Genomic DNA, 22,164 nt, shown 5'->3' with positions numbered 1-22,164 from the left:
CTAGAATATTTAAGAACTCTAGCAGGTTCAATGTCCATGGGTCTGGGCCTAGGACTTTTTGAAACAGTCGTAACGGGAATCGAGATCGTTACGTTCATATCAAAGTTTACGTTCGGAGGTTCAGGACTGGAAATTGTGTCAGGATAATTGATCCTTTCCTTTAACAGTTCCTCTTGCAATTCTTCCGACGGTGTTCTACAAATCTTCGAAGACTTTTCCCCGTTAATAGAAAACTTTTTAATGAACATTATGGGACTATTCGCCATTCGATAACTTTCACTTCGTTTCACTTTACGTTCGATTCTATCACTACCGCTAAATATCTGAGTTCTTTTCGTACAACTGTTATCGTCAGATATATCGCCAATATCTGAATCTGCAATCGCGTCTCTTTCGTTTAACCTAAATTCGTTAATAACAGATGTAGTAGAAAACAACTTATCTTCATTTCCCAAATGACTATGATTCTCTTTAACATCTACTTCTTGGCTATCACACTGAGAGTTTAATTTCGCAATTTTCCTATGAAAGTTTGGCGTGTCCAAGTCAGACACTAGCAACTTTCTACTTGACTTCGGAGTATTTCCAGTCGACCTCAAATTTTTCGGACAGAGAGCCGATTTCTCAAAGTCGAGGCGTAAATTAGTAGCTTTAGAAGCCAACTGAGACGTGTTTACTTTATTCAAGACTCGATAATCTTTTTGAGCGTTTTGAATCAAACTATCAGTAGCGAACACCGGTGGGTGATTCTCATCGCAATTAAATACATCTGTGGACCTAACTATTACATTCTCTGTGAACGTTTTGTTAAAGTAGAGTTTGGACTTATTCAGATCTAACAGCTTGTTACTCGGTGCCAGTGCTATTGCCCCAGAGGCCGTTCGACAGGTGCTCTTGGCCAAAAGCAACGAAGTTCCGTTGGTGGTCAGTGGTGCGTTCAACTTGTTAGACTGAGGATTCATCGCGAGTGTACATTGCGCTTCTAATCTACCAGCACAGCAAGTGCAGTCGCGTTCGTCAGTGCTCGTATCAGAAGCCGCCTTACCTTCGTCGTCTTGCACGTTGACGTAAGCCCCGCGAACTTGTCGATGGGGAGTCGGACTCGTTGGACCAACCACCGTCGTCGGGGTTCGTACATAATCCGGACTGGCCGCGCGATCGGGACTTTTCGCCGCTCTGATGATCACCTTGCCTAATTGGGGCGAAGTAGGTGGTGTAGATTTGCTTGCGCCATCCACCGTGTCGCTGATCTTCGTCACTGCTCGAACGTTCGGCGTTGCACGATGCAATAATGGCGATGGACTTGGTGACACTCCCTCTCTTACAAATGGACCTGGATTTTAGTACAGAGGAGAGGAAAGTAATTTAATTAAATATATTTGAGGATGTAATTGATAGAAGAAATACAACGAGATTGTAAAGTTGAATAGATGTTTTATATTAAAACATGTTTTGGAACAGGTAGTACAAACGGGCATGGATTCTTATACAAAATTAAACCGAAAATATGGAATAATAATTTTTTGTTGAAGGTTTAGTTTTTGAGAAAATTATGTTTGAAAATTCTTTGTGTGCGAAGTACACGACAAAATTTCAAATTAAATTTTCTCGAAAACAAAACTGCAAACAAAATATCGTTATTCTATATCTTCGATTTACTTTTTCATAAGGAATCCAGCTATACCCGTTCCAAAACACTCTGTATATTAGATTATATATGCATATTATACTTAATTCAGACATAATGAAATACAACATATTTTCCAAATTGTCAAGAAGGAATATCTATCTCTACAGAAGCTATATCTTGTGTTTGGAATATACCAAAAACTATCTTTTAGATTTCTATTACTAATCAACAATGTTATAATTTTTTAGCATATTAATGAGTTTGTTATGTCGAGCAAACGATTAAACATGTGATTAAACATAGATTAAACCTGGATTAAACGTAGTATGTGCGCCTTTCCTCCTCTTCAAGCTATCGGATGAATAAACGACTTTGCCTTCCGAATCCAACATAACCCTCGCACCTTGTCTCTTTCTTTCCAAAGACGAATCAGGCTTCTTCGGCAACTCGCTTAAGCTAACATATTCAGCATCTCTCTTAAAAATATCTGAGTTCGCATAAGTAACAGGTGACCGAACAGGAGTCGCGCTAGTCGAGCAAGAAGCCGAATCTTGACGTTTGTCATTGTTATTTCTCACGTCGGCTATGGTGACATAGTCGCCGGAGTCTGCGTTCGCTTGGTCTTGCATCGTACTCTTTGGCACCTGTTTCCTGCCCGGAAGTACGCCTCGAAGTTTGCCTAAAACTCCACTCAGCGGATTGACCTTGCCCACCTGATTCGGTCCAACCGTGGATTTCTCGTTCGTATGCAAAGATAATACCTGAATCGTGGCATAGAGGTTCTTGTCCTGTCCATTAATCACTTCCATCTTGGAAGTGCCAACCGTGGCAGACATGAGTACAGAACTTCCCGTTTGCAGATCGATCTTTTCGTCCTCGGCATTTTTGCTTGCCTGATCCGAATCTCTCGCATGTTCGTCGTCTGAACCTGGTGGCGTAATCACGCACATGGACGGTATGCGGCTCGTATTGATCGCAGTTTTCGAACGGATTCTTTCGATCCTCTCACAGCCTTCGAGATCGCTCGATTCAGAGTATTCGAACTCCGAGCATGACCTTCCTGTGCATGCCGGACTCGAGGCTGATTCCACAGGCGATGACGAGGTATTGTGACCGCTGTCTGGAGACTCGCCGCCGTTCTGGTTTGGCCCGTGTACCTATTGAAAATTATTTTAATTATGTAAATTAAATTGTTTAATTAATTGTTTTTGCATGAATTTTGAAAGAAATAGGGTTCACAGAAAGAAGAAAGAAAGAGAAAATTGAGAATGAGTCTTTTTAGCTATTATAAAATGACTACGTAATTCGTCAAAATTCATTAATTATATATTTACAAATAGAGTATATTATTCGTATATATGCAACAATATTTTATAAAGGACAAAACAGTTTTTCTCCTTTGTGTTAAATAATATATGTACATATATATTTGTATAATATATTTTTGAATTAGAATACAATTAATTACAATTACAATTAGCAATTTAATTTTTCCGTAATAATTTTACTAACCCTTTTGCATATTTTATTTCTAAAATTTTTATAACATATAAAAGATTCTATTTCTGTATACGTAATGTATTTTTATAAAATGTATAAAATAATGTATAAAATGAAAACTCATATTATTAAACAGAATATTGTTTCGGTAAATTCTTTGTTAATTAATTATCTAAATGTATCAACTTCTTATTATAATATTTATGTTTCTGATATACGTGAAAATGACATCATGGGCCAAGACGAATTAATTTGTTTAAAAGCCGACTTTTAATTATACATACACAAATGAGTTATACTTAAAAAGTGACTTAATGAGTACATTAATTTGTTATTGATACAGACTATTACCCTTTTTAACCTTTCGAACTACAATCTATTGCAGGAGCTGTACCAGGAATTTTACACCATTACTCAATATAAATATTAGAAAAATAATAACACTAAAGTACAACCAAAAATGTTATTCACTGACCATTTAGTTATCGTTACTTAAAACACATATAAAAACACGTACATTACATATGTTTATCTTACAATCAATCATTCTCAATCATCTCAACTTACTATTCCAATTTTTCCATCCATTAGTGGATCACAGCTTCTAATATAAAAAAAAAATTGTTCTGGTGTTACATAAACTTTAGAACAAATTTGCAAAGAAATCTAATGAATTATCAAATGAATATTATAATATGTGTACATAGATTCTAATGCACCTATGCCCGATAAACTGGATCATTGTTTTCGCAAGCATTGAATATTTTATTTTATAAGAGCATAGCGAAGAACTGATTAAGACAATTTTTGTTCTATATGACAGTTCAATATACCTTGGTAGAATATTAATACGTAATTTAAAAAGAAATAGAGATGAAACATCTGCGCGTGTCAGATTTGATCCAGCCTTCCCCGAGCGAAGGCCAATAAATAAAAAATTACGAAATAAAGACAAAAATTTCTTTATACCATAGCGACAACAGTTAGGCTAGATTTCCTTTCTGGCGGCGGCGGTGCCATTAAAGCGGTGCAGACTGTGCCCGCTGAGCTCGTCGTTGTTGATGTTGAACCCCTTCCAAAGAGTTCGTATTCATTTTCAACAACCGGTGAGGTAGGATCGGAACTGACATCGTTAGATTTCATCAATGGACACTGCGGAGCTGGATCCTCTTCCCTTAGAGTTTTTAAGCCAGAGTCCACGTGGAAGGAGGTGTAATAACCCTCCGTATCACAAGAATACACAGACGATGTTTCACCATCGTCCGAGAACGGTATCACGGTAATATCTTGTATAATATCTGGAGTTAATGTTCCCTCTGACGTTACCGAGGATGATGTTGATGTATCTCGTCCCTTAAACCGCCTTGCGTGACTCAGAGATGTCGATGATGTTCCAATTGAAGCAGTTGTCGTCGATCTATACATATTGTGATAACATGTATCGTTAATATATGTATATGAATATACATATGCAGTGTGCCCTATATATCTGGAAACGTGTAAATAGCTTCGAAACTATAGATGATACGGAAAAATGTTTGAAACAATTAACGATTTCAAGCAATTATACAATGTCAAAGGCTCGAAGGGGACATGTCCCAGCGATATTTATTTTATTATACAATGAAAAATCCTTGAAAAGCTCTATGAAGGCCACGGTTATATTTTTAAATAGGAAATTATACTTATACTAAATTATATATATACTACTACATATGCTTGACAAATTTTCAAATTCAATTTGTTTCAAAAACCAAGGTTTATGTGGAAAAAATTTATTCTATTTTTTTCGACTTTTTTGTAGGTATAGATTAATTTGTTTTTTTTTTTTTTTAAATAGAATTATATGCTTCTTAATGGATCAGTCGATGCAGCTCGGTAGCTTCTGCAGAAAATTATTAACCTACTTATTTCGTTCATACAAATTAAGATATTCAGAAATTATGGAGATCAAATCATGCATTCTGCATGTATATTTCATACTACTAATAAAAATGGAATTAATTGTAAATTATAATCGTTCTGCTCTGTTTATATACGCGTTCTATAAAAATAATTATAAAATTAATATCAGTTTCTATTAATACAAATTTAACTATAATTATTAATATATATTTTAAATAACACAAAAGTTACATCTTATATTTATTAATCCAAACAAATATGAAACCTTCTTCCGATAGCATAATCAAATAAAAGTATTTAGTGTAATTTAGAACTTTTTTTTTACTTTAAATAACTAAAGAATAAAAACATATACGTATATTTCATTATCCATTTTCAATTTCCTGTTATGCTATTAAAAGAACGATATTTCTGCGGTATACGAGCTTTAATACCAAGTTCTCATTCAATACCAAAGTATCATTTCGTTTTTCTCGTAACGCATTAGCTCGCGTCGTAATCTCGAAACGAGCAATAGTCATACCTCGGTTGATGTGTGGTAGTGGTGGTTTCGCTTCCGATACTCGCCCTTCCGCTTTCAGAGGATGCACTCCAGTTTCCAGAGCTGGAATGAGGCGGCTCGTCCCGATTGCTTCCCTTTCGTCTTTCTCTTCTTTGGGCTGCGCTTTCACGCAATTTCACGCTCGGTTGTCTGTCGGTACTCGGGACGGATACCGGTATACTCGAGGTGCTCTTCCCGCTCGAGCTCGAGGAACTTGGCTTCCTTTCGTGAGATTTGTCCTTCCTGCGCCTGGTTATTACCATTTCGTAAATATTTGTTTCTTCGGCTGTTCTCGACTGACCTTGATCCTGTTCTGACCTCTCTGTGCCCGAAGCGCTTGTCTCCTGTTGCTCCGATTGTTGACTGGATTTCGGACTGATTAGTTTCAATCTGGACATACCCCACGCTTTCAACGTATTGAAGTGAGATTTTTTTTCCGTCGGCGAGTCTTTCTTCGACGAACCCAATATATCCGTACTCGCTGATCGATGAGCCCTCGACGCTATATTTGACATTGTCTCTTCCGCTTCTTCTCCAGTCGTTTCTCTATAAATAAAGCCAAAGATTTGCACTGTCGTGTTTGAATCTAGTCAATTCCTATTACGTATAATTTCACCACCCCTGAATGGCCAAAATTAAACACGGGAGAGATAATATACGTATAAACTCACTCTCCGATAGCCTGTCGAATTTCCTTCTGATCGGTACCAGCGATCGTATTTCGTCTTTTTCCTCTGGGCCTGCGAGGCCTCGATCGTCGTTTCACCGCTGTCTCTTGATTTTCTTGACTAGACAGCAGAGATCTTCTTCTCATCGACATTCTTTCGAATCCTCTTCCGCTGATATCTACCGCCACGATTTCCGCTGGGAATCTACAACACGCATTGTGTCATCGTTACCAACCGGGACCAGAAACCAAAATTCGAAAGTCAATGTAGATGTTAACGATGGTCAAACATAAAAGATGTCGCAGATAATGAAATTGAAGGCACACACTTAATTTTAGAGCACACGGAATTTGCGATGTCTCCTATAACATATGTGGCTTTAATAAGTAGAATCGAGAAATATTAATTTCACGCGACGCGGAGATCATTATTTCAGAAGTTACATATAAAGTTTATGCATACCGCACAATAAACTCTGGTTGACAAACTTAGATCATCGTCATGATAGCGGCCACTTTTGCGCAAGCAGTATCTTGAAGAACGCGAATTCCCGTGTGTCTATTCGTTGATAACATATTTCTAAATAATATTAATTAACCTTATCCCAAACCTAGATCAATACCAATTCATTCTGTTAATTGAGCTTTTAATAATACATATAAGTCATAAAATATGTATGTGTGTCCAAGTAAACTGCACAATATGCATAAACTTTATACAATATATACATGACCTCCAAAATAACGACTCAAAATGGCGCCTTAGAATTAGTATTTTTGGATTCTATTCGTTAAAAGTTAACATGTGCTATAAAAAAAGTCACAAATCCGGGATACCCTAAAACGAAGTTCAACCAAATTAAACGTCACTAAAAGAAGTTATTGAAACGAGTCCTTAATGAACTCGATGTTCTTCATAGTTCTATGAAGCTATGGAAGATTTACAGTCCAGAAGATCAACAAAAATTGACTCGCTCGTATTCATTACACTTTTACGGTAGAGTAAATTTCCTGCTTACTTGAGAGCGATTGCTTGAACCTGTTCTTCGGGGCTAGGAAGCTTGTGATCAACGGCATCGTCAGTCGTTGTATCTCCGAGGATTCTGGACATGCAATCCGGTGGTACAGTAACGTCTCCGAGCGCTTCCGTAGATGTCCATCTTCGTAGATCCTCGATAGCAGCTGGCTGTAATGACGAATTATATGTGAGACAGAGTCACCGGATTTCCTCCTTCGATCTTACAGTTAAAGAACGAGAGTATAAGAGAATGCACGATATTACAACAAGGAAACTACTACTGCTATTATATCGCTTCTGTTTCTAAGAAATTTGATGCCGTGGAGAAAAGCAACTAACATGTTTTATGCTCTACAGCACTGCGTGGGCGCAAGCATTGTCGGATGTCACCTCGTGACCAAGCGGCTTTCACGCACGGAATACGGAACGGATTGCGTTTCAGTTTGGCCCTTCTCTACTCTAGTGAGATGTACTCCTTATCAACTAAAAATGGATTGAGTATTTTTCACGTTCTCCCAAACAGGTTCGTAACTCACCAACGAAGTTCAACTGCTTCAACCCTTTACGTACTGACGTGTCGATTTGTTGATTTTCGAAAAAATTATGGATTATTGTTTAAGTGTACAGAGTGCATCTTTTATATAATAAGTTTTACAAAATTAAAGTTAAAATATTTTTCGATTTAAATGTCTTAATACTTCTTTATAGATAATACAAAGATCTGCTAATTCATGTATAAAATTTATAGCTCTATTCTAAAAAATAAAGGTGATCTTGAAATATTCAAAATACCATCATTCTCAGAGTGGATACTTATACAGGGTATCTGTACACAACAAACAAACAAAGTTAACCTTTTTATCTTGATAACCTTATGCAACACAATAAAGCTATTTACACAATAAAGCTACTTATACAATGGCTCCTGCAAAATTATGCAACTTTTGTATGAAACATTTTTTCGAAATTTGTATTACACTGAAAATATTTCGGGCGATAAAGTTAAGTGGTACAACCTAAATATGTAAATATTGCGGTTCCTTTTATTTTTTTTTCTCTCTTTTTATTCTTCTTTTTAACTCCTTTGTTTATTAACACTATGATAACCGATGTCACGTAATATATGATTATATAGAGAGTGGTAAGCGACAAACGGTAAGATTGGCTTTTGGATCATTAATTCCTTTACGTCACTTCTTCATTTCTTGTCGCGATGGCACAGCCGGTATCAATGCTCCAAATGCTAATTTTGCCGCTTGCCACTCAGTTGGTGTATGATCTATTTCAAAACGATAGTTGGGCTGTAGTTATACAGAGCGACATGTTGCGCCGACCACTCGCGAGCATTTGTAATTCGACGTTTTGTGTTCTGCGAGAGGATCACGAGTGGTCCGTGAGTAGTCCGCAAGTGATCGGAAGTGGAACTGTCGCTCTACCCGGTCACAGCGCAACCATCGTTTTATGATTTGTCGTTCTAAAGTTGCCCATCTGAGTTAAGCCAAAATTTATGAATTTTATTTATTTTCTGCCGCTTTGTTGCCACTCGTTTTACCGTTCTTCCCGTTACCGCTTACCGCTCTCTATATAATCTCTGTATAATCATGGCCATAAGAAGCATCGTATCTATGTACTTGAAGTGGTGTATACAGCGGAATCTTTCAATTTCTACATCGCACTCACTTTCACGGCAACATATAATTCGCGCATTCTAGGTCTTTCAGACAGCGTACAAGTTCGAAGGATAAACTACGATAACGTTATACGCTTTTAATGCAAATATGGAATTTTCCGTTTCATAAGTAGACAAATTAATTATGCGAAAAATAATAAACAGATCAATTGGTCTATGTTGGTATGACTAGTATATACTTATCACAGAGACTTGATATTGTATGGCATGTTTAACTAAAGTTATAAATGGAAAAGATTTTTTGACTTCAAAAAGCGCTAGGAAATATGAAATAATTTATATTTATTTGCATTTTATTTACACACATATGTAACAACGGCTAGATTAACCATTTACTTACTAAACAGCATACTAAATATATTGCAACCTCCTAAAAGGCGATGCAAAATGCCGTAAAATATTTTAGTATAGTAAAAAGTTTCAATTCGTTTATTGCTCTATTATTCAAATTTTAATAAATTTACATTTAATTGCATTAAGTTTCATTATATTATAACAGAAAATCATCAAGAATATGTTTCAGTAGTGGCTAAATTGAAAAATGTCCCTTGCATATACGTGCGAATTCAAATTACACTCAACAGGTTAATAGTATACAGGTTAAACTTACTGATATTATACAATTAGATATGCAAATAGACTATATATTAGTAGCATTTTTAATTTTTCGTTGCCTTCCAGAAGGTTACGATATATTTGGTATGTTGTTTAGTAAGTAAATGGTTAATCTAACCGTTGTTACATATGTGTGTAAATAAAATACAAATAAATGTAAATTATTTCATATCTTTATCTGTTCGACGATAATAGTTTTTTGACAAAAAATCTTTCATTTCGCATTTTTTAGTGAAGTGATCACTATTACAGAGCCAATGTAAAATAGTTTTCATTGCCACTAATAAGGCAATAATTTACTCCTATTTTATTATTTAAAATTTATTATTTATATCAATTTTTAATTATTATTAATGATTAAAAAATTGTATGGTCTGACCAGTTCCGCATGCTAATAAAGAATAAACCAGCTGCACATTGCCATCGATATTATACTTTGAGCAGTGATAGAGAAGTTTGCAATGAAACCATACTTATGTCAGAAAACGAATCAGCAGAACAATGTTTTCTGCGAAGAGAAAACGAGCAGAAGCCTATATTATAAAACGCAATTTTAAAGCGCTCATCCAGTCCTCTGCTTTGGAATCATGTCGATATCAGTCCAATAATTACAGAGCAAGCACTGAACACACGAAAATGAAATTGGTGAACAACAAATTTTTTACAATAACAATAGTTAACAATGAACAAACTAGAAAAATTTTGCAAACAGAACCGATCGGTGGACTATCCCTGGGAGATGCGAAAGGTTTTATTTCGGTAGCTCAACCCAATCCTGATTAATCGATGAACATACATAAAAATTGGATTTTTGCAAAAGAATAGTTTATAAAAAACAACGGCAAAAAGGTTTTGTAACTGAACCAGCGGTAAACCATGCCCTACGAGATACAAAAGGAATCATCTCAGTTGGTCAAAGCATTCCGGAGGCTTTGATGAACATATACAAAGTCGGTGCAAAAATATTAATTTTCTCTAAACAAAAATGGTTTACTATGACTAGTTTACTTATTATTTTTTAACGGGTAAAAATACAACCTGTAAAAGGAATCATCCCGATTAGTCTTGGAAAAGACATTTTGGAATAATTGGCGAACATATATATGAATACAAAGAGAAATATATATATCAAATATAGATGCCTTCCTTCTTTTCCGAAATCGCTACAAAAATGGACATTTTCGTAACTATTTTTATTAACTTCTTATAACTTCTTATAACTTTTTATTAACTATCTCGTATTTTTTACCCTGAAAGTTGGATTTATTGTAACGTAACAGGTCTTATTTTACAGATAATTTTATAATCTATAACTTTTTACTGGAACTTTTTCACGTATGACAAAGAGTTTTTCAGATATGAAGCGAAATGTAAAAAATATCGTGTTTTTTGCTTGAACGATATTTTGTTTATAAGGGACAAGAGGAAAATTATTTGAAAGTCGCTTATTTTATTCTAAATATCGTTTCGAATCGTATAATGCAAATAAATTCTATTATTAATTTCTTTCTGGATTCACCTTTTTTAAACTGAATTCGATTGGATTAATCAAGGACTCGTTCAGGCCGTCGCTTATTTGTGGAGCGTAACGTTGACAACTGATTCGCCGAACGTGAAAGAGAAAGACAATATTTTACGGGGTATTTGCACTACGTAATTTGTGTCGAAGCGAAGAAGAGAATTATCCGAGCCCGTATATCGAAAAATTTCTTCCTTTTTTTCGGTCGACTTTCACGCGATGGAAAAAACGAATCGTTCAAGTATGTTTATGAGTTCGAGCACGTAATGTAGTACGGGAAAGTATATTTTATTGCTCATGTAAATTTACATTCAACTACCGCTTTTGAATATCATTCCTCGGCATCTACAAAAATTTTTATCAACAAGTAATTCATAAAGTGCGTTTTCAAAGAATTTGCATTCAACTTTCTAACGTCATCCTATTATAACATCATATTCTTCAACTCATTTTTCTTCATTTAGGCAAAGACATAAAAATCATATAGTGATGGGTCTATACTGTTCGATGCATGTTTCTGTGGTTATCGTTGATATTTATTCAACGAAATTTTTCATAATATACAATTGGCTGATCCAAAGCAAATTAATATTTACTACACACCATTAACAACAATGTTCCATATATGTAGTCACCTAATACCACTTACATATCTCTTTAGGAACAGAAGAGACAGATGGCTTATCTATTTCCTTATTTACATATCACAATTCAATAAAAGATCAAGCCAGTACGGCCGTGGACTCAGCGTTTCTTATGTGGAACACGTATTCCATATGTCTCATATCAGTCTGATTGTACAACGGAATGTAATCCGTGTTGATTTCAGCCTTTAAATAAAAGGCGGTTAAAATTAGTATATTAGTAGTTAAAATTAGTAAGCGAAGAGGGAAAAAAAGAAGAAAGAGAAGAAAAGTATCTGAGTTGATTCGTGTTCGAATCGAGCTTTGAAAAATCTAGCTTCGAGAAATCATGGATCCCAAGATTTCTCCAAAGAAACCTCGGTATTTATATCAAATAAGACACATTTCACTGATTTCAATGATCTTGATATGTATTATTAAATTTAAGTCTTAAGTAATTCCATGAATACACGTATGTAATAAAGTTTAATATTCTGTTACACAAACGTAAACAAGAAAAGTATTAATATTATAAAGTATTATTGCCTAAAGTGTTGATGGGTGAAGATTGCAAATTTATGTCGATTTTCTACAAATTGGTTCTTTAAAATCTATCACCTATCTCTATATAATGGGACAGTATACCAAATATATGCATGTAACCAAAACCTATCCAAAATCCATCCAAAATATTAGAAATACAAAATGTAACATCAAAATATTAGAAATACAAAATGTAACATCAAAATATTAGAAATACAAAATTTAACATCAAAATACATGTGTGTAATTATCTGTACATTGCACGCCTTTGAAATTAAGATTGAATAGTAGTTACATATACAGTGTTTTAAAAAGCTGGAATGAAATCTCAGGATCAAACTTATATACTATAGTACTTATCATAGGAAACAAACAGATTTTAAGAAACATAAGTCCAAAAATGTCATAAGTTTCAGAGTTATAATATGGTAGCTTTTTGCTTGTTCGCTAAGCATTTTTTTGCTTCTTTGATGAATGCTATTATATTGGGTTGGCAACTAACTTGAGTTGGATTGCGGTAATAACAAAATCCACAATCACTTAATTGCCAATCCAATACATGATACTAAAGTTTGAGACAAATTTCTTGACAGCCTGTATGGCGGAACTATTCAAGACATTGATCTTGTCAACATAATTCAAAATCATTGAACTCCACAAGTTGTGCCATATTTTATATACATAATTAATAAAACTTCGATCTCTGCAAAGAATTTCGGTTTTGCCAACCGAATGATTGATTTGATTCAATCATAAATTATATCTGTTTGATTACAAAATATAAGAGGAAACAGAAAAAATGAGACAAAGAGGATCTCGGCCGAAATTCGGGCTTGGAAGTCCTCAATTGTTAATAATCCTGCATGCCGAAGTAGAGAGTTGTAATGCGAGTAGCGGATGTATGGCCCCAGTCGCACAGAATGATTTAACCGTTTAATACAAGATAATGAAACAAGTTACAATTTCATTTCGTAAAATCCATTTGGAACTTATAGTAACAGAAACGGAAATACGAAAAGGTGACCTGATATACGTATATGACGAATTTTACTTGTACTTACGTGGTTCGGTGAACTTATTCTAAGAAAAGAAGGTTTCGTTCTAACACCAATATATATATATAAGATAAATTACCTGTATAACGTAAGGTACAAGTATATACGCAATAAATAATTTTGTATGTGATAGTTTCGATAGTCACTTGAAGATTCTCGTGATTATTTTAGGGAAAAATAGCTAGTTTATATAAAGTAAGTTAATGTTTCATATTATACGATCGTAGGTTATGCAAATACTTTTGTTTCGACGAAAATAATATATAATGTACCTATATGATCATACCTTCTGTAATTATCACAGTCGTTTAATGTTCATGATTCACTATTTATTTAATTCATAGAATTTAAAGTTACATTTTAGAAATAGATTAGTACATTATCCTACTGGCATCGAAAGATTTATTTATAACAATTCTAGTTACTGAATTTCAGATGGAAAAAATAAAAAATTAAAAGCAGTTATAAAAAAAAGTAAGTCATAGTTTACTCGCAGGTAACATTCCGTTATATTCTTATGTCTCATAAAACATGTATGTAATTACATGTAACGTCTACAATATTCTACAAAGCTATCTATTATAGAACCCATTGAATACATTATACAGTGTGCCCGATTTAATTCATAACATCCAATTATTTCGAAAAATATGAATGATACGAAATAATGTTTCAGATAAAGATTGTATAATATTGAGTAGGATATACTATACTTTTGTCTGTTGGCTTTGCGATGACCTCGAAATGTCCTATAAAGATCATATTAAAATTTTTGAATAGGAACCTGATTCTTTAATTATATATTCTCGTAACTGACACATTAAAACGTTTCACAAACTCGTGTCTTTTGCACTCTCCGCTTTCGAGATAGGAACTTTTAAATTCAACAGAACAATACAATGAACTACATACCTAACCTGACTAGTGCTGGTACAATAGTAACAGACTGTTTTGGAAATATTGCAAAATCGTACACTGCAAATTTTGTATTTAGCTAATGCTATATCAGTAGTAGGATTATGAGAATTCCCATAATGTCATCCGATAACACTAATACTGGCGATAACAAATGCTGCGAAAGACACGGGGAACTTCTTATGTTTTGTTACTCAAAAAGGATAACAAATCTTGTTATCCTTTTACTATCTTGTTATCCTTTCTACTCTATGTATCACTATACTAATTCTATGCATTTTCATTTGTGAGAAGAAATTGCATAATTGTCTATCGTCACTAAAATGTGAATTTTTCTCAATAAAGATCCAGCACTCGACTTACACTATAATTTTTTGAGATTAAAAACGATACTAATTAAAATACTAAGGAATGTAAATAATAAGAAAAATAAGTCCTGGATAAAAATAATCCCTAGAGTAAATCACAAGGGATCATTCCAAGTCGCAGGAATTGGATTGTTTGTTATTAAGAAACCAATGCATTAACGAAACGACAACCCGAGGAAACAATGTGTATCATTATATAGTGGTTCATGCTTCTCGACAGAGACCACCCTGTAGGATTCAATATATGTCTCCCTGACTTATGACATCTGCCATTGAACCTGCTTATGCTGGGCCATCCTATCATAATGTGATCATACCAACAAGATCATATACCAAGTCCTACAGATACGAAACTCGTAGTCTAGTTAAGTCCAATCCTTTCTGACCACTACATTCTAATCATGTTCGTGATTCGCACAGGTGTTTCGTTGCGTTGCGTTACGTTAGCAAATATTATTATGATATTATTTAAGAAAAAATTCGTTAGAAATGGTCTTGGATTGTTTGTAAAGGTTTACTGTGTACAATATTGTGTAATTTATTATATAACTTCAATAAAATTATTCATTCGATTATTATATTTTTTTAATTGCCCATCTCTACTTAGTTGTAGAACATTTTTTTACAAATTAAGGTTTTATGTTTGTCTTTAAAATCTTTTACTTTACTTGAAGGGACAAAATATATACATACATATATGTAATGGATTATAACATAATTAATTAAGTCTAGCGTCATTAAATAACTCACCATTATGTTCCATGATCATCATACAGATATACTGTATATATATATACTATAAGCATGTACATGTATTACATATTTTTATAATAAGAAATATGCATAAGAAATATGCAAATAGTAGAAACAATATCTCGACTGTTTCGAAAATTTCGAGATAATTTATAAAGCACTACGGAATTTAGATATAATTATTTTTACAACTCCTAATAATGAAATGTATACTAGTTGTGGTTAATAATTTTGAGGTAACTGTTTCATATTCCTAAAACACAGGAAAATAGCGTGAAATAAAAATTACCGATAGAAATACTAATTATTGAATAATTATAGCATTTATATAAGCATTTCATATATATTTCATCGCATCGCGTATTAAATTCGTTGAACATAAATTATAATATATATCGTTTTTTAAGAAAAACAGTCTTTCCACTCAAAATCAAATAAATACATCTAAAATATAAATATGAAAATTATAAACCGTAAGTGAATAGATAAGCAGCTTTCCGCAACCAAACTTGTATCACGAAGTTACGAAGTTTCAACAAACATTATGATTCAATAACACTACTGTTACATATGAAAATTTGTTTCAGAGGAAAGTTCTCATATCCCTGTGAGGACAAATATTTTAACCTTTTTAATTTCGTATAATATATTTGTAATTATATAGAAACCTTCAATTAACTCGTCATATATGTATTATGTTACATATGAAATGTTTATTTGAATGCCTTGAATTCTTTACCTAAAATTTCAAGAATCAAGAGTCTTGATTGCTTGGGCTAGATTTACATACAATTAAATGTTGATTCATGCTTTTTAATTTCGCGTGTCATATATTTGATATGGTGTTAAAAATTATTGAATATTCTCCTTAATGTAAAAGCTAAAAGACATATTTATGTGTAAATTATGCATTATAAAAAAGATTATAAATAGATTAGATTAGTCATTTCATTGCAAGAAATCAAAAAATATCTTATAAAGAATTTCTTACTCTGTGAAGATATGCAGAAATGAAGTTACTTGCTTTAAATTATTAGTACAATTTTTAAAAAGGATTTTTTTTTAATAAACACACCATATGTCATTTAAAGAAATTTTTCTTAGCGATACCAATTTTAAAAATAAAGAAGGGGTAAACCTGCGACGATTTTATAAGATGTGGTATAATAAAATCTAATTTTCAGTTTTTTCAGTCTTTATCATCATTGCTAATAACCACATATGTGCAGCTGATGCAATATTAAAAGCTATTTGTTTCAAACAATATATTTTTTAAAAATTATCTTTAAAATGGTGTTTAACATTGCATCAGCTGCATGTATGTGGCTATTAGCAATGATAATAAAGGCTGAAAATACTGTAGGATTAGATTCGTTTCAAATAATATATTTTTTAAGTAGTATTTTTAAAATAGTTTTTAATCTTACATCAGCTGCACGTATGTGGTTGTTGGCAATGATAATTACTTTCATTGATATGATCAAATATTATTTGAACACTATTGGAAATATGCCATTGATGCTAAAAATATGTCGATTTTGATGATTAAAGAATTTAATTAACTTACTCTAATAATGAAAAATAAAACACTTATTTTAGTCGAAAAAACTATTTCATGTATTACAATCCGTTCATACAAAAATTGATAAGAATGCATGATAAGAACAAAATAATTATGATAATTTGTATCTAAATAAAAATGTTGCCTTTTGAAGCATGCTCGAACATACGCAAGGTATACACAAATCCACATACTCGAAAATACATATGTATACTTACGATCCTGGATTCGATGTCGAGACTTTGGTCTCGCCTTCTCTTCCCAAGGACGGGCGTGCAGAGGAACATATCCATAGAGCTTCCATCCCTTCTCAGACTATCCAAACTTCTGACAGCGACTATACCAGCAGCCTCGTATAATTCCCGCAATGGTTTTGGCCTGGTGTTTGATGTGAACAGCGCCGTCGATGGTTTGTTAACGATGTGAAAATGCTCCGTTCTTGTCGCGAACGTGCAAATATCCGATTCCGCTATAACATTATGTAAATTCGTTTAAAATATTTGATTCGATGATGCAAAATTTTATTACATAATATCAGATAACTCTAAGGATACAGTATAACAGTACATTTAATAAAAATTTTCTTATTGAATGTACGTAATTATTCTGCGAAATAACGGTTTTTTAATGGTGTTTATTATCGTGTTTGTTAAGATTTGATTTTACAATGAATTCAAAAATGTGGAAATAAGGTTTGTGCAAGTAAAAGATTTATTCTTTCAATAAGAAGAAGTAACTCGAAAAATTTGTAAAAATTGAATAAATTAACATATAGAAAAAATCAGGTATTGGACAGATAGTAAAGATAGGTATCAATGAAATTTAATAAAAGTTTTATTTATTTAAGTTTCATTTATTATATATATATATTCTCATAGTATATAGATTATTTAGTAAACAACTGAAATTAATATTTTTCACTATCTGTTCACTTATCTTTGTCCCGATTATATGTACGATAGAATAAAATAAGATGGAATAGAATAGAATGGAATAGAATAGAATAGAATGGGATAGAACAGAATAGAAAAGAATAGAATAGAATAGAACAGAATAGAACAAAATAGAACAGAATAGAACAGAATAGAACGGAATAGAACGGAATAGAACGGAATAGAACGGAATAGAACAGAATAGAACAGAATAGAACAGAGTAGAACGGAATAGAACAGAATAGGACAGATTGAAAAGTTTTAAGTTAATAATTTATCTTATCCCACGTGCAATTGTTTTCAGTAATTAATGAATTTAATGGTTTAATCAGATGATTAAATTATACTTAAAAAAAGACTCAAGAGCTATTTTGAATTATTGAACCAACAAGATGGTGTACACTCATAACATAATAAAATACTATCTATTAATATTTTAATTATCTATTATAAACGAGTATTTTTTATCAAGATAATCATAATTTTTTGGTAATTAGGACAAGTCAGGTTAATGTTATTAAAATACGTCAATTTATACAACACAACAGTAAAATTTTGAAAAGGATCATTTAGGCAACTATTTCTCACATTTTCGTTGAGATGTATATATAGTGCGTCCGGTTTAACTTGAAGCGCTCAAATATCTTGACAAATATGAATTATACGAAAAAATGTTTCAGACGAAAATTGTATCAAACTGGGCAGAATATACTATATTTGTTGAGATTTTGGGGTTAATGTATACTATACATTAAAGTGAATGTACTTTTATTTGTTTGCGATAATCTTGAAACATCCTGTAAAGATCATATTAACATTTTTTAATGGAAACCTGTATTTTTTGCATATTCTTTTAACTGGCATTAATCACATGTTTGTCACATCATCAACTATCAAGATATAAACTTTCGAGTTCCATATGCTGCCGGCATCGCGGCATCAGCTTTACCCGATATAGGTGCGCCGCGGCATCACATAATAAGATACTGCTTATAATGCCACAGTCCCGAACAAAATAATAATACATGTGTGCCGTCTTTAATTTCTCAGAGACAACATAAATTTTTGCAGTAAAGTAAAATGTAAATGCCACCACCCAAGAAGAAGGAATCTGTTATTAAATAAGGTTTCCCTCATTGACTTTTTCACTAAAGAGAAGAGAGAGACAAATGCTAAAGGCGAAATGCTATTCCTATATTCCTATTCTATAATACCTATTCCTACCGTGTGCGGTCAAGATGGCCGGCGATTAAAGAAGTAATAGTTTTTATGATTCAACTTAGCCAATGGTTAATTTATAACTAAATGTTTATAAAATGATAAACTTCCATAAAATTTCGTCCAAATTTACTTTTGTTTAATTTCAATTATAGACTTAAATAGAATAACACTTTTATTTACATAGAGATATATCTTATTCAACATCGCTGCATTTCTTACAAATTATCTTATTATCAAATGTACATTTGCCGCATAAATATTTCCCGCATCTTAGACAAATTTTCGTAATTTTGTAACCTTCACAATTTTTTACTTGACAAGTTTTTTGTAGTAGTTAATCTGATTTTCCCGCGATTCTTTATATAAAAGTAATGTATGCACTAGGTTTATAACTAGGAATTTTGTGAATTCTTTGTAAATTGGCCTCATACTGTAGATACCATTACAAATTTATTGGTTCGTAAACGTTGGCTTCTTTCGCTCTGATTATCAAATCGTATAAACCTCATAATTTCTTCAAAGTCATTTCTGCTCATTGCTTTTGAAAAACATGCAGGTCTCCAAATTTTATTCCACAAATATGAAATATCTAAATTTTTTGCCTGATATGCACCGCGAGCATATAGCAGAGCAATAAATGCATCTAGTTTTGTTGCATCTAGCTCCCTGGTTTCCAATGCTCTAAATGCTTCTTTTTCCGTACATTTTATACGGTGATCAATGATAAGATAAAATGCCATCTTTACTTGTCCTTTCATTATATGCCGTTTAGCATATCCCTAAAAATATTATGAACTGATGTCCTGCCAGGTTTGGGATTTGCATCTATTTCGATCCAAACTGTCTCATCCGGCCCAATTTCGATACGTTGGTTGTCTACATCAGTTTCACCCTTTGCCGTCAACGATAATTTCTTTTCTTTTTGCCCTTACGTAAACGCTTATTTATAATATTCAACTCTGATTCGGCTGTAAATAGCTTTTCACGTGTTCCCATGCCGTTTTCAGTTGCTGAAGTTTCATGTTCATCGCACACTGAACAGTTTTCTTCTATGTCCGTTATTTTCTTTTTATAATTTTTTTTTTTTTTTTTTTTGGAAAGTTTTGACATTTCTAGGGTAAATATTTATCACAGAATAATACCATGTACGAAATGCAAAATTATTGTCAAATTTGATGTGCTTTACTTTTTCTTCTATAACAACTTTACGCAAAACGCTCTGAGATGCTCTCTGTCTGAGTTTTAAAGATAACAAGCTTAGATGTCGACTGATTGAGTAACAAACTGAGATGTATTCTGGTCGAAAGGACGATAGCAAGTAAGAATATGGTCTGTGACGGCGATATTTATACGAAAATATTGATAGGTGCTGGCCGTTCTCCACCAACGGTTACTCGAGGGTGGAGTTGGGAAAGCTTTCCCGTGTTTTATCGCAATGAACAATAACCCTAAGAAACTTCTCGACTTTTAAAATGTTTGTAACAATGGACTGTAAAAAATATTAAATGTTATGGCGATTCCTTAGGATTATTATGGGCTGGAGTTAATATGGCTTGACAGCTGGTGGCCATCTTGATCGAGGGATGGATTATGTTTCATGACAAGATTACGGATGTAACATCCGTATTTATTATTATTATTTGTTATTACTGATTTTATTTGTCATTTGACCTTGAGATAGCCTTTTCTTTGTACTGATTGCATGATTTTAAAAATAACTAACTTGTAAAATTTCACTAATAATATTAGTTCAACTGTTTAACCAGATAAGAAGAAATAAAAAAAGTATTCGCGCAGTCTTATCATTAGTTGTAGATTATATTAATATTTTGTGAGAATTCTGTCTGAGCTCTGAAATAACTCTTAATTGCTCTCCTTGACATAGAATACATTAATTTTGCTATGAAATTCTATAGAGCCTTGTTATAATCAAATTAGTTTTATTATAAGGTGCACTTAAGTTTCTGGATCATTTGTATATCGTTAATGTGTTTGAAAATATTATCATCATCAGTACTTCTGTACTTCCAACAACAATGAGATCCATGGAAGAATCGTGTCATTAGATAATTTTTCTCCATCAAATCTCACGTGAGGTGAATCATTCTTTGTTGCTTTCATCATTCATCATTCACATAAGCCCATGGGAGATTATTGTAATTAAACAATGCACGAACGTAAACAACGTTCTGTCACGATTAGGTTCGTTATATGTTTAATTGCTGACTCTTTTGAAGTCGGCCGATTAACGATTCGTGCACCCGGGCAATGAGGCGTGTTCCTTCGTGCTACGATGGATTGTGCCCATTATAGTATTGTGTGCTTCTTGTTGTTCCTTTTCCGTTTTGTTTTGCACAATAACGCGAAGGATCAATCGCCATTGTTCCAGCCACGCGATAGGGTCGCGCACTCTTTTGACAAATGCAGCATTCAATCTCTCCCTTGCATCGCAGATGAATTCGCGGGAACGCGGATTTCAGTTGGAATCGGTTGTTGGATCCGAAGTCCGTGCCACATAAGGCCGCTTTTCTGCGTCAAAACATTTTATTTGTTGCCTTGTTTGTCGAAAACTAAACACTTATCATAGAAAACTTTTATATCCATGTCCCGAAATCGCGTGTAAATTATAAAAAAAAAGAACAGGATGCCTTCACATCTCGATGCAACCCGGTAATGCCGGTAATGACAACTTCGTCTAACACGCATGTATTACAAATGTAAGCATTATACAGCGCCTACGCTAATTTTCGCAAATTATCGATTATTGATCGCTCATCTATCGATACATTTTTGTCCGACGGACTTTTCGTCCTTGCATATTAGAAACCGTTGCGTAACCAAACAAGTCAGTGACCGGTTTTTCGCACTCTTGTAGTTCTTCTTTTTAAATATCATTTCCCTATCGTCTCATCGTGAAAGTATTCGCAAGTATCATGAAAGTATTCATATTTCATACTCAACACTCGTTCTGGAAAGTACCGCTAGTTTGCAATCATGCGAATTATCAGTGTAAACATCACTATCACCATTCTTGTCACGTGCTCAACATACCGGCTTTATTGAAATGCTTTCATAGGCTTGTGTATGTATTGGATTATTCCAAAAGTT

General features: G+C 33.3%; 1 protein-coding gene across 2 annotated transcripts in view; it reads right to left on the bottom strand.

Annotated features, from left to right (window-relative positions):
- Nucleotides 1-22,164, bottom strand: part of LOC122569018 (serine-rich adhesin for platelets) — a 206,304-nt gene that overhangs the window by 26,464 nt on the left and 157,676 nt on the right. Inside the window, exons 2-9 of one of the 2 annotated variants that reach the window (XM_043729458.1) lie at nucleotides 17,122-17,372; nucleotides 7,263-7,429; nucleotides 6,248-6,448; nucleotides 5,895-6,122; nucleotides 5,559-5,825; nucleotides 4,100-4,547; nucleotides 1,941-2,787; nucleotides 1,046-1,333 (exon numbers count right to left, since the gene is read on the bottom strand). In XM_043729458.1, the coding sequence (XP_043585393.1) occupies nucleotides 1,046-1,333; nucleotides 1,941-2,787; nucleotides 4,100-4,547; nucleotides 5,559-5,825; nucleotides 5,895-6,122; nucleotides 6,248-6,448; nucleotides 7,263-7,429; nucleotides 17,122-17,372 (2,697 nt within the window). Of the gene's footprint in view, nucleotides 1-1,045; nucleotides 1,334-1,940; nucleotides 2,788-4,099; nucleotides 4,548-5,558; nucleotides 6,123-6,247; nucleotides 6,449-7,262; nucleotides 7,430-17,121; nucleotides 17,373-22,164 lie in introns of both variants that reach the window. The other variant, XM_043729457.1, reaches the window with a different exon arrangement.

Source organism: Bombus pyrosoma, linkage group LG7, assembly GCF_014825855.1.
Source record: "Bombus pyrosoma isolate SC7728 linkage group LG7, ASM1482585v1, whole genome shotgun sequence".
Lineage (NCBI taxonomy): Eukaryota > Metazoa > Arthropoda > Insecta > Hymenoptera > Apidae > Bombus > Bombus pyrosoma.
The sequence above is the reverse complement of the archived record's forward strand: the minus strand, read 5'-3'. Positions and strand labels throughout refer to the sequence as shown.